This window comes from Sciurus carolinensis, chromosome 12, assembly GCF_902686445.1.
Source record: "Sciurus carolinensis chromosome 12, mSciCar1.2, whole genome shotgun sequence".
In the NCBI taxonomy this organism is placed as follows: Eukaryota; Metazoa; Chordata; class Mammalia; order Rodentia; family Sciuridae; genus Sciurus; species Sciurus carolinensis.
In genome coordinates, this window is record NC_062224.1 from 81,524,153 (window position 1) to 81,537,111 (window position 12,959).

Genomic DNA, 12,959 nt, shown 5'->3' on the forward strand with positions numbered 1-12,959 from the left:
AGGGTCATGGCGCCTTCCTCCATAAAAAACTACTGAAAGTTTCTGGGCATGGTGGTACATGCCTATAATCCAGCAGCTTGGGAGGCTGAGGCAGGAGGATCATAGGTTTGAAGCCAGACTCAACAACTTAGTGAGACCCTGTCTCACTAAATAAAAAGGGCTGGGGATGTGGTTCAGTGGTTAAGCACCCCTGGGTTCAATCCCCTATAACAATAGCAACAAAAAATTATTGAAAGTTATATTTTATGACTGCATCAATAATATTTATAGCTTATATTAAAACAACCTGGGTCACATAGTAAGGCCCTGTCTCTAAATAAATGAATAAAAATAATTTCATTGCAGATTATATATGTGATAAAGGATTGATATCTAGAATATATGAAGAATTCTGGCAACTCAACAACAAAAAATGAATAATCTGATTAAAAATGGACAAAGGACCTGAATGGTAATTTCTGCAAAGAAGATATATAAATGGTCAAAAAACATGAAAACATGTTCAATATCACTAGTCATTAGAGAAATGCAAATCAAAATCACAATGAGATATGACCACTTCACACCCATTAGGGTGGCTATTATAAAACATATTACTGGATGTGTAGAAATTGGAACCTGGGTATTGCTGGTAGGAATGTAAACACAGTACAACCCTGGTGGGAAACAGTGATTCCTCAAAATATTGAACAGGGGCTGGGGTTGTAGCTCAGTGGTTAAAGTGCTTGCCCAGAATGTGTGAGGCACTGGGTTCGATCCTCAATACTGCATAAAAATAAATAAATAAAATAAAAGTATTGTGTCCATCTACAACTAAAAAAAATTTTTTTAAATTAAACAGAATGACCATATCATTCAGCAAATCCATTTCTGGGCATATATTCAAAAGAAAGGGAAGCAAGGACTCAACCAGATATTTGAACACCCATGTTCACAGCAGCATTACCCACAATAGCCAAAGAATGGGAGCAATTTGTGTCCCTTGGTGGATTAATGGATAAATAAAATGTAGCATACACATCAGGGAATATTATTCAGCAAAAGGAAGGAAATTCTGACATTTGCTATAAACATGGATGAACCCTGAAACACTATGCTCAGTGAAATAGGCAAGCCCTAGGAGGACAAACAGTATGATCCCACTTATTTGGAGTTCCTAGAGTAGTCAAATTGATAGAGACAGAAAGTAGAAAGTGATTTCCAGGAGGGGAGGGGAGGATGGGGAGTTATTATTTAATAGGTAGGGAGTTTCAGTTTGGGAAGATAAAATGTTCTGGAGCTAGGGCTTGGGGCTCTGGTAGAGTGCATGCTTAGCATGCGTAAGACCCAAGGTTAAATCCCAGCACCAAAAAAAAAAAAAAAAAAAAAGGTCTGGAGAGAAATGAGGAATGGTGGTGTTAACCACACAACATAAGATCATACTTAATGCCACAGAACTGCATCCTTAACCCATTTTTGTCCCATCTTCCCAGATGTGGAACACCTATAAAAACCTATATAAACAACAAATACACAATTTATGGTAACTTTGAAATAATATTACACCATTGATTACATTCACAAAATTGAAAACTTGGGACTTGATGGGTTAAAAATAATTTTAAATGGGGGACTAGGGATTTAGCTCAGTAGCATAGCGCTTGCCTAGGATGTGCAAGGCCCAGAGTTCAGTCCTCTGCCATGAAAAAAAAAAAAGAGTGATGAAAAAAATAAGGTAAAAAATATTTAAAGTGGTAAATTTTGTGATATGTGTATTTTAACATAATTTTTTTTTAAAAAAAGATGGGGTTGGGAACTGATAGGGTATTAGCTAAGCATATATGAGGCTCTGGATTTGAGCTCCAACACCACTAAATGCATAGATACATACATACATACATACATACATACATACATAAACAAACAAACATACACTTTTTTTTAGAGGATTCCGAGGGCAGGGGGGCCTGGAAGCCATGTGACTGGCCTGTTTTATCTGGATCCTTAAAGTTGGGGGCTTCCCTGACTTTCTATATTCCAAGCAAGTGAGGGCCAAGCCCACTCCTAAGCAAGCTGGGCCCCCATCGCAAACCCCTAGACCCAGTCTCTTTCCCTGGGACAAGCCACCCAGTGAGAGGTGGTACCAGCTCTGGCTGTAGCTCTCTGCAGGATGGGGCATTCGACTCCATAAAGGATTCAGATAGTCCAGAGGTGGCGAGTGGCATGTAGAAGCAGAGGGACTCTGGTGGCAAGCCAGTCCCCAGCACCCAGCATACCCACACTTGCTAGGAGGAGAGGTGGCTTAGGCTTTGTGCCAGCACCAGGACACCACCTGCACTGCCCTGCTAGAGGAGGCCAGTCCTTGCTGGCTCCCCTGGACCTGGAGCCCACAGCTGCCTTCACCTTGGGACAGACGGCACCTGATACTGCAGTCTCTTGGCAGCCCACACCTGTCCTCTCCACTCAGGGCTGCCACTCCATCTCATGCTGGCACTTCTGCACCCAGGTGCTCATGGATCAGTCTGGGATACTGAAACACAGCCTAGTTAGTTACTGAGTGGCTCCAAGTCTTTTCACTGTGTCATAAAGGCCTAGGGACAAGGACTTTTGATTTCCTCTATGCCCAAAATGGCGTGGAAAAGTGCACTATCTTCAGTGACTCCCAGGGATGTACTGTTCACATGGTGTTGCATGTGGGGACACAACTGGCTTCGCTGCTGGGGCTTCAACTACTAGGGAGAGCTGGAGAAGCAGTATGCTTGGTGGTTAGAAGCACCGGCACTGGACCAATTGGGGACAAATCCTGGCCCTGCCCCTCACTGCAATGTGACACATTACTTGACTTCCTTCTGTGCCTCAGTTTCCTCAGTGTTAAATGGAAACAATAATGGTGCTTCCCTCATATTGTGTTGTGAGCATTCAAATGAAGATACTCATGTAAAGCCCCAGGACAGTGCTAACTCCTATCAAGGACCCCCAGTCCTGGCCCTTTCTCTGTTCTGTGAACAGGCTTATCCCTCCCTGCACCGCAGTCATGCCCAACCACCTACATCGAAATTTGACACCCATTAGCATTTCTCAAAACGGCCTTTGTTACCACAAACCCCAGAGCTCCAAAGGTTCTCATGGTCCAATGCTGGGCCCCTGTTTACCACTTCCTCTCCACTGGAGAAGCAAGTCTTCCCATTTTACAGAAGGAGAAAGTGAGCCCGAGTCTCGTGCATGCTTTCTGAGGTCTCACAGAGTGATGGCTTGAGAGTGGGCTCCTAGGCCCATTGACAGGGTCATATGAGGTCCTGGGACCTCAGGGCAGCAAGCCCCTGCCCACTGTATCCGGGCACTGACAGGGTGCCCAAACTACTGGAGTTGCCAAACTAGTATCTTTCACTCACTCAAAAGTAAATTGGGAAAGAAAAACAAATGAGAAGTTTATTGGGGCCCTCCTCCCCAACCTGCCACTCCCCATGGCTAAAAGGTCAACCTAAGAAATCTGTCATACCAGACTCTCCTGCTTCCTCACATGGGCCCCTCAGCCCCCCCACCACCCTTGGTGTCCCCACTCAAGGAAGGACCATGCCATCTCCTGCCAGCAGGTGCCAGGCCTGGTTGCTTAGTGACCCAGCCCTGCCCGCCCTCATCCTCCAGGGCAAACAGCTGAACAATCATGAACAGGGTGGGAGGGGCCACCCTAGGTCTGAAAATTGTCCTTACATTTTCTGCTCACTCAGTGGGATTTTTCTTTTCAAGGTAACTGGGAAAATCCATTTATCCAGAATCTTAGCAAGCATCCCTTGAAAACAGTCCTGAGATCAACTTTCACAAATGTTACCCTGAAGTGCTTGTTCATGTATCCTCTGGAGAGTCCCTGCTGCCTTCCAGAACTCTTGGTTATTGAGAAAGAAGCTCCAAGTCAGCTCCGCCTTCATCAAACATGCATTAAGCAACTACCATGTGCCAAGGACATAACGAAACCCAAGATGTGGCCTCTGTTCAGAAAATTATAGCCCAACACAATGAGGGATAGGTGAGGACAGGTCAGGAGTCTGGGGAGCACAGAGAAAGGAGCTATAGCTGGAAACACCAGCTCCACATTCTCTACAAGAACCCGCACTTTCCCAGCCCCATGGATCAACAGTACACATGCTGTTTACCTATTTGTCATCACCATCAGCCAATGGAAGGGACATCTCTCATCTCAGTCTGTGGCACAGGAAATTCTGCCTCTTACTACCCATAAAAGGGCAGCACCCTGAAGACCCACCCTCTGTGAGTCACTCAATGCCTGGTAAAGACCACTCTTCGCACTGGGGGGGCGAGCCCAGAGGTGAGGAGGAGTGTGAGAGGCTCGTGAACAGGAGGCTGAGATGATGATGTAACAGAGTATACTAACCCAGGTTTCCCGAGCCGAGAACAGGAAAAAAAAAAAAAAGGGCCTAAATTTCATCATCAGGAAATTGGCTGAATGAAAACAGTAGTTTTCTATGATAAGTCACCTGATTTTGAGATGGGTGATTAGGACTTATCTGGAACGTTTCAAAAAACAGGACTCTCCCCCAAGAGCCCTGTGTGATGGGAAGAGCACGTACTTTGGAGTTAGACAAATATGGGGTGGGGCAAAGCCCCCTGGCTGACCCCCTTTCACATATTACCTGTCAAATGTGCCAGCCTTCTGGCAGGGGAGCAACAGAAACTCTGCTGGTGCCACCTGTCAGTCCTAGGTTCTCTGCTGCCTTCCTTTGCCCAGGATCGGGGCCCCATACTTAACAGGGATCCAACCAGCCGCATACCACTGTAGAGCTCCCCAGACAAGGAAGGATTGATAACTGGGCTGGAGGAGGAGGGGAGTAATGAACATAGCTTGCCTTCCCCGCTCCCCCCGCAATAGTATGTGCAAGCTTGCTTGGAAACAGGGGAATGGTCATAATGACCTCTTCCAGCTAGAAACTGCTTTTCAGAGGGTAAGTCAATGCCCTCTACCTCTCCCTGGGCTCCTTCAGCTCAGTCACTGCCAGCTTCTGCCAGCCTGCCTCCAGCCCTCTCAAAGGGCAATTGATGTCCCAATCGTCTCCTTCTAGGAGTCAGCCCCTCCGTCCTCCCTGGCTCAAAAGCTGCCGCCACATTCTGATAAAAGCCACATGATCACAAGGCAGATGCCAAAGAGTGTCTTTCACTAGGATGCCCCTGTTGCCAGGGACCCCCAGCTAAATACTTCATGGATGGCAAGGGGATCACTGAGGGTCTGTTACACAATGCATTGGAGGCCACAGGGTCTTAAAGAGTGGAGACCATGTCTTGTCCATCTCTGTATCCCCCACCTCTGGTGCCCAGTGCTGTAAGACAGTTAAAACGCTAGGTTTTGACCGAGGCCAGGTACCACAAGGTTTGGGATGCTTTACTGAAGAGCAGGAACCAAGTGTGGGCTTCCCTCAGGAAGCAAAGGGAGTTTGTGAAGACTTTGGGGTACCACAAGTAGCTGTATGCAGGACACTCAGAAAGGGAAGAAACAGGATGGAAACCAGTTGGGTATCTTATTAGAGTATCTCAGTGAGAGGTAACAAGCACCCAACACAGGCAGGGTGGGAGACAGGAAGGACAGCTCCATCTGCCACGCTGTGGAGGTAGGGCCCATGGTGGCAGATGGGATGAAGGCTCCTGGGGATCAAAGGTGGGGGACTAGGTGGAGGGGCAGAGACAGGGAGAGATCATGTATGAGTAAAAGAAATGAGTTGGTTCTGGACATAATGAATATTAGGTATCTGAGGTGCACGTGAGTAGAGATCTCCAAGCACCAGGAAGATACGTAGGATGGGGAAGGTAGCTGGGAAGCACCGCACCACAGACACTTAGCTCTCTTCTTCCTCCTGCCTCTCAAGCTAAATGCTCCTGATTCTCAGCAAATTTATCTGGTTCTCTTGCCTCCAGAGAATACACCAGGCCAGGCCTGGGATCCCAGCCTTTTTTAGGGATATATTGAGCCACACAGAGGAGGAAACTGAGGCCTTGGATGAGGAGGGCCTGTGTTCTCTGCACAGGAAGACTGCTAGGCCTTCAAGCTAACAGAAAGAAGAGGAGAATCCAGGACTCCAGGCTGGGCCTGTTGGTGCCTCCCCTTCAAGATCATGGGCTGGGGAGCTAGATCCAGATCCCAACCTGACGGTGTGATATAAGAGCTGGGATTCAGGGTCTGATACCAGTTCATAATCACTCTTCCTAAACTGCGAGGGTAGACAGATGGTGCATGTGCCCAAGTCTGTAACTGGAATTGCTTTATTAGAGAAAATTCAGCTGAGTCAAGATAAACAAGTCTAAATTTATGAAAAAAGAGGGGACAGAAGGAAATGATCTGGAAGACAGAGCCAGGGAGCTGGACCAAGCAGTGAAAATGAGGATGTCTTGGGTAAGTCCAGGTGGTCCGGCAGGAGGACACTCATGCCAGCCATTCAGGTCCTCTGCCTGACCCCACATAGGGGGGACGTCTTACAATTTAGAGCATTTAAAAGTTAATATCTAAAATGTTTCCCAGGTCCACCATACAAAGAGGTGAGGGAATCTCAAAGAAGAATAAGGCCAGACTCATATCACAAGTGTTCCTGTTGAAAACGACCAGATGAAGAGAGTCTGAGAGTTGAAGTGACTTTGCCACAGTCTCTCAGTTAGCAGCCTGAGTGGGGGTGAGAAGCCAGGATTGACTTACAGTTCTTTGTGTCTTCTGTTTACATCAGGTATCAGTCAAACTCTCAAAGGGCTGTCACCCTAACAGCCTTGAGAGCTCAGCATGTTATGATGCGTGTAATGAAGAAAGCTCTAAGCAGGCCCAGGGGACCGGAGTCTTCCATTCTCTCTGTACTTAATGTGACTGGGGACAAATCCTTTTACATCTCTGGGCCATAATTTCCAGCCTAGGAACCTCTCGGGAATCTGTGATAAATGTTCATCTTGCAGTCCAACTGCAGTAATCGGTCAATTAGCAAATGTTTCCTAAACAGGTGGTGCCTACACATAAGAATACGTGGAATAGCCTGGGGAGAGTATATTTTAAAGCAAACTCTGGGGTTCCACCTGCAGAGTCAGGAGCAAGGAACTCTGGGGTGGAGCTTGGGAGTCTCCATTTCCAAAAAGTGATTTAAAGACTATTTCCAATGCCAGTGGCCAGGGCCACCCTTTGACCACAGCAAACAATTCAGGTGCTGCAAAGGAACCAGAGAAGGGCTGAGTGAGGAGAATCATCTGTCCTCCAGGGGCTCCCAGGCTAGATGGGGGAGATAGGACCCCACCCTAAGGGTGGCATACCTTCAACAACAGATGAAGAGGTACAGGGTCAGAGAGACAGAGGTCATGCCTTTCACCAAGGTGTGAGCAGGGCTTCCAAGGTGCAGAGGGTGCTGGGAGGAATGTGTGGCAGAAGCGGCCGAAGGTTCACCACTGCAGGCCTCCTTGTGCACCTGGGCTCACAGTCGCATGTCAAGTCTCATCCTCCCTTGTGGTTAGGTGTGGCCACGTGGCTGAGTCCTGACCAATGGCATGTGGACGTGCGAAATATACCACTTCCGGGCCTAGCCCACAAAAATCTTCCCTGTGTTATCCTGAGTTCCCACCTGTCGATTTAATTTCATGTAAAGAAGAAAATAAACTTCTCATACTCAAGGACTGAAAATCGAGGGTTGTTTCTTACAACACTTAGTTTGTCCTGATTTATAGCAACTAAATTCAGCCAGCATTAAGTCAGCACCAGTATAACCAAGTGTTTGGCCAAAGGGGATGTGATTTCTGATCTTACAGGGCTGATGACCTTCAACCTTCAACTTTTGCAGGGAAAAGCAACGCTAGGAAAGGCCAGAGGTGTTGAAATTCATGGGGTGGAATAGAGGTCACATCCATAAATGGAAGGCGCCTGTACAAATAATCATTTGGGGTTAGTCTTGGATAGTGTAAGCCGCTGAGATAGCATATAAAAACCCTTTAATGGTCTGGCAGCCCCAAAGAGTCCTGTTTTATTTTTATTGCTCAAGTTCAGATATAGCTTAATTTTAGTATTCTGTCATGCCAAGGCAGCCAGGGGCAGGTGCTGTGCCTGTGGCCTCGTGTGCTTGCTGCTGGCAGAGTCCAGGGTTACCCCAACTGGTCCAGGGCTGTCAGGGTTGGCTGCTGATCCCAGAGTACCAGAGGCTCCCTCCAGGGAGAAGCTGACTGGCCAGGCAAAAAGAGAATAATGTAGTACCCTGAACTCAAAGAACCCCTTCTCTTGGCATCTTCCTTGAAAAAAAAAAAATTTTTCAAGGGTGTCAGTGCAGACCAGAGAAAGCCTCGGGGGAAGGAGGGGTGGGAGTGTGTTCCACATGTGCTTAAATATAATATCTAAGCATAAATATAGTCAGCCTTCTGTTCTCCATAACCACAAAGAAAAACACATGGAAGTCTCTAGCAAGAGGTAGATTTTTATCTAGAACAATCTTTCCATTTTAGGATAGATATCAAGGAGAACTTTTAAATGATTAAAGTTTTAAGATTAAAGGGACCCCTGCTAGTGTTTAAACACAGGGTCAAGGTTCCCAGGCTAGTTGCCTTATGAATGGAGGGACAATAATGATCTTAGTGACCTCACTCAGCCTGCAGTTGTTTGGGTCTTTCCATTTTGGAGAGGGCTCTGAGGGGACAAAGTCTGAAGTCTGTCCTCGGTACCCACTGAGTAGAAAACCAAGAAGAGGAGAGGAGCACTTGAGAAGGAGCCCAAGGAGAGTGTCAGTCCAGGCTCCACTCAAGCAGATGTGTGGCCTGGTGAAACCTCTGCACCTCTCTGACCTCGGTTTCTCCCTCTGTCAAGCAGGCTGTATGTATCCTCAGGGTACCTCCTAGATGCTCTGGGTGGGCTCCAGAGTCCTGGAGTCCTAGAACCCACTGAACACACACTCCCCCATACACACATCTTAGATGAAGGTGGGCATGTTCCTGCCTTGCTGAGAGCATCCGGTCTACACTGCCTGAACCCACAGGAGCCCATTTTGATACACATGACGCAGGAAAACACAACCTAATTGTGCTCTGTCAAGAGGGAAGTGCCCGGAACAGAGTATCACCTCAGCCTCCTGAAACTGCCTAGTGTGACTCAATACCAGCTCCCGGGCCCCTTCAAACAAAGCACACTGCCCCAGGAAACCGCCATCACCTGAGAGGAGAGGCCAAGTGGGGCCCGGGACCTGTTCCCCTTTCTACTCTGCTATCTCTCCAAGTTCCAGGTACCATGAAGTGGGGAGACCATCCCAGTGCCTCCCACCTCCTACCAAAGGGGGCTGAAGAGAGGTCTCAGGGACTCCTTGGGAACTGTCTAGTGACAACTCCCAGGGGATGGCATGGGAAGGGCAGTGAGGCTTCCCCATGGCTCTGTTCCAATCAGGCACAGACTGAGCAGCAGACACAGGTTGTTCTGACAGGGCTATTTATAGAAGCATCTCGGCCTTTCCCGAATGGGGGCCTCAGTCTCTCAGCGACCGGGAAACACATAAGCTCCTTCCCTTGGAGACAGGAAAAAGAAATTCTCTCAGGAGCTCAGATGTGTTCTTGCTTTGGGGAGGGAAGAAACACGTTAGGAGTCAGAATTGGGTAGGGATATAGCAGATGGCTTTGAAGCCTTTTCCAGAGTGACTCCAAGGGAGAAGAAGAGCTGGAAAATGTGACTAAAGGTGAAAACACGAAGACCGAGAGACCAAAATGTTTGGAGGAGGCTTCCCCAGCTCCTAGGTTAGCCACACTTGCTCCTCTTCACAGCACGAGCCTTCGTCAGCCAGTGGGCCCAGCCCAACCTGGCTTCTCACCCAGCCCTGCCTCTCCCTGGAGAGCTGGGACCAGGCTGGAGGCCATTCTGGTGTTGGGGCGAACTCCCTGACTGCAGTTCTGAATATGTCAGGGTCTTCTCGTACCACATAGTAGAGTTGGGCAGAGGCCAGGGATAGGAGAGGCCATGCCCGCCTCCCGCTCCTTCTCTGGAATATTTATCTTTTATTGCACCATCTGACGTTGAACAAAATGAATTTCTTAGAAGGGATTCCTGTCCTTAGTGGGCTTACAGACTCAGGCAAAATGAAATAGAGAGACATGCAGAGGACACAAGACATGAGATGATTCAAGACACAAAGTAAAGAAGGCATTTCTGTAGACGCCAAACCAAAGGTGCATTTCCTGGGGTGAAGGAATGAAGGAAAGTTTGGTGGAAGAATGAGGAAAGGAGGTTGTGTGGGCCTGGGGATAAGTCATTCCCCACCCTCAATCCCACCTCGGTATATTTTTTTATGGGGATATTATTTCTATTTCTTCCAAGAATACCAGAAACAACTACCTTTTTCCATTGCCAAGTAAAAGAAACCCCAGCTTTGCAGCTTCCCTTCCTCACTCGGTTATGCAAAATTCTCACCCTCTGGGACCAAGGGTTTACAGCGTGGCCAGTAGTGAGAAGCAGACCTAGCAGCTAAATGGGGTTTAAAAACAGGAACCATTTCCTTCCCAGGCAGCAACAAAACTCGCTAGAGCAACAGTTCAAAGCCTCAGCTGCATCTGAGAATTACCTGGGAGCCTTTCAAAACCCAATGCCCAGATTGTCCCTTAGACCAATCCAGTCAGACCCCCTGGGTTTTCAAACCAGGTATCAGTATTTTCTAAAGCTCCCCTCTCTCCAGTTCAGTGTGTAGCTAACATTGAGAACCACTGTTCTAATGGGGAGGAGGGTCACACAATGAGGCAAGAACCCCAAGAAAGGGTGAGACACTTCCCCTCTGCCATGACACTGTTCTACATGAGACTTACCTAGCCAGAGAAGGGAAGCCCTAAAGAATAAATAAGCTCTGCTCTCTAGCATCAAGAGGGGGTGTCCCAGAAAACATGTGCTTGTTCCAAAGGTCTGTTTTACTTGATTCCTTCAAACATAAAATCACAATCTCTTCCCTGGTTCTTGGGTGTCTCCTCATCTTTGAAAGTACATTATTGAAAATACTTTCGCCTGCTGTCAGAACCCAGCAAATACAGAGCCTGCAGAGAGGATGAATTAATAACAAAGGAGGCCCCAAGTCAGGCTGGGGGTAGTTTTGGGTTAATTCTAATTGGTATAGGACTGATGAATTAATGATGAGCCTGCCACACACCTGTGAAATTTAACAGTTCACTTTTGCCTACGAATAGTCCCTTCTAGGTAACCTCTCTACGGTCCTGGCTTAGGGCCTTCTCATCTAAATAACACAACAAATAAACACAGTTTTCCCTCCATTCCCACCAAGACATGTGGCAGATAATGTGGCTCTGTAGCCAACTGGGAGAGCACAGCCAGGGGACCCAGGTTTGCTGGGTGTCCAGAGGCTGACCCTTGAAGAGACACACAAAACTTCACCAGCCCTTTAGGTCACCCAAGCCCACTTAGGAAGTTATAATAATAACATGACAGCAGCCTAGGAGAGAAGTTTTAGTCTGTTTCTAAAAACATCCTGGACTTCTGCAAAGTTGTGGACTCAGTTTTAAAATGGTTTCTGGTCACTTGGAATACGGAAGTCTCAACCTATGAAGTGTTTATCCTACAGAGAGACGGTACCATCATCTCTCTAGCACTTGTAAGCTCAAATTTGGGGGTGCGGGGACAGCAGTTGCCCAGTTACCCTCTCAGACACAGGTGAGCACAATGCAGCTAATCCATGAGCCAAGTGCTGTCCCCAAACCCTAGAGAGCCATTTTGAAAAGGTCTAGGGACAGGAAATGCTGAAAAGACATTTGATCAGAATTGTGGAGGTCCTTGAAGGGGTCCTTCACAATTGGTCAAGAGGGTCCCTGGCAACTGGCCAGCCACTTTTGTGACACATGGCTTGGCCCGTTTGCCAGGAGCAAGTTTTCCCTTCTAGAACACAGAGATTATTTCCTCCCGGCCAAAAGCTCTGTATTCCATCATTATGTTTACCTTTAACGGATGTTTGCTCTGCACATTCCTGAAAAAGGTGGTCTTGGCCGTGAAGAAGCAATCCTCCAGCTCCTCGTCCAGGCTGCAGTACCCACTGCTCATGCTGCTGTCCACCGTCATCGAGCCCGTTGCCCCCGGGACCGAGGCTGCGAGCACATCGAACGGGGCAGGCTCGGGATGCGGCGGAGGTGGGGACCCCTCCCCGGGCCGGCGGGGCCGAGCGCGCGGGGCTGCCTGCGTTTGTCACTGGGGCGCGAGTGGCCCAGGCGGCGGGGTACCGGGTTGCCGTTCCCGCGCGCCGCCTGTGCCTGCACAGCCCCGGGGTCGGCCCCGGGCGCCCCGCTCGCGCGCCTCGCTCTCGGCCGCGCTCGGCATCTGCGGTTTCATCTCCGCCGCGCGGCGCCGGCGGGCTTGCTCGCTCCGCCCGGCGTGCCGAGCGCCATCTCCACACCTCCCCCGCCTGCCCGCGCCTTTCCTGCCCCGCGCGCCGCGCAGTCCCGAAGCCACTTCCTCTGGCAAGGTTCCTCAAAGCCCAGCTCGGCTGTCACCGCGCTCCTCCCCCCGCCTCCCCACCCACCTGGGTGCTACAGGACCCGATGGCAAGTGGATCTAGGGCTCTACCCATCTGGAATAGAGATGCAGGGAAAGCAGAGACCAGAATGAACACAAGGGGGGACAATTCCCTCTATCCCTTACTCCTCCTGCGCCGCCCTTCTGGAAAGAGCCCTTCTCACCCCCCATGGTGGCTGGGGTTCATGGAGTAGAAGGTGGTGTTAGTCTACATCTTCCTCCTCCTTCCCCACCCACCCGCTCACTCCATCCCACTCCCAGCCTCCTTTGTGGGGTGGGGAAAGCTGGGTCAATCAGTGGTTAGAGAAGTAACTGGAGAAGAGGGTAATCGATATCTGGCCCGCCTAGAGAAGCAACAGTATTTTAACTTGAAAATGCCAGAAGAAACTGCAGGGTCTCACAAGCACATGCAAATCATATGCAAAGCTATGCATGGCTGGGCCGCTGCTGGGCTAGCCTACCCTCCCACCCACAGAACTTG

General features: G+C 48.8%; 1 protein-coding gene across 2 annotated transcripts in view; it reads right to left on the reverse strand.

Annotated features, from left to right (window-relative positions):
• Rassf5 (Ras association domain family member 5) overlaps positions 1–12,959 on the reverse strand; it is a 67,091-nt gene that overhangs the window by 13,622 nt on the left and 40,510 nt on the right. The window contains exon 1 of one of the 2 annotated variants that reach the window (XM_047521466.1): positions 11,909–12,385. The exons of the other annotated variant lie outside the window; for it this stretch is intronic. Coding sequence (XP_047377422.1) covers positions 11,909–12,028 — 120 coding nt within the window. The 5' untranslated portion in view covers positions 12,029–12,385. Of the gene's footprint in view, positions 1–11,908; positions 12,386–12,959 lie in introns of those variants that run through there. 2 annotated transcript variants of the gene reach the window in all.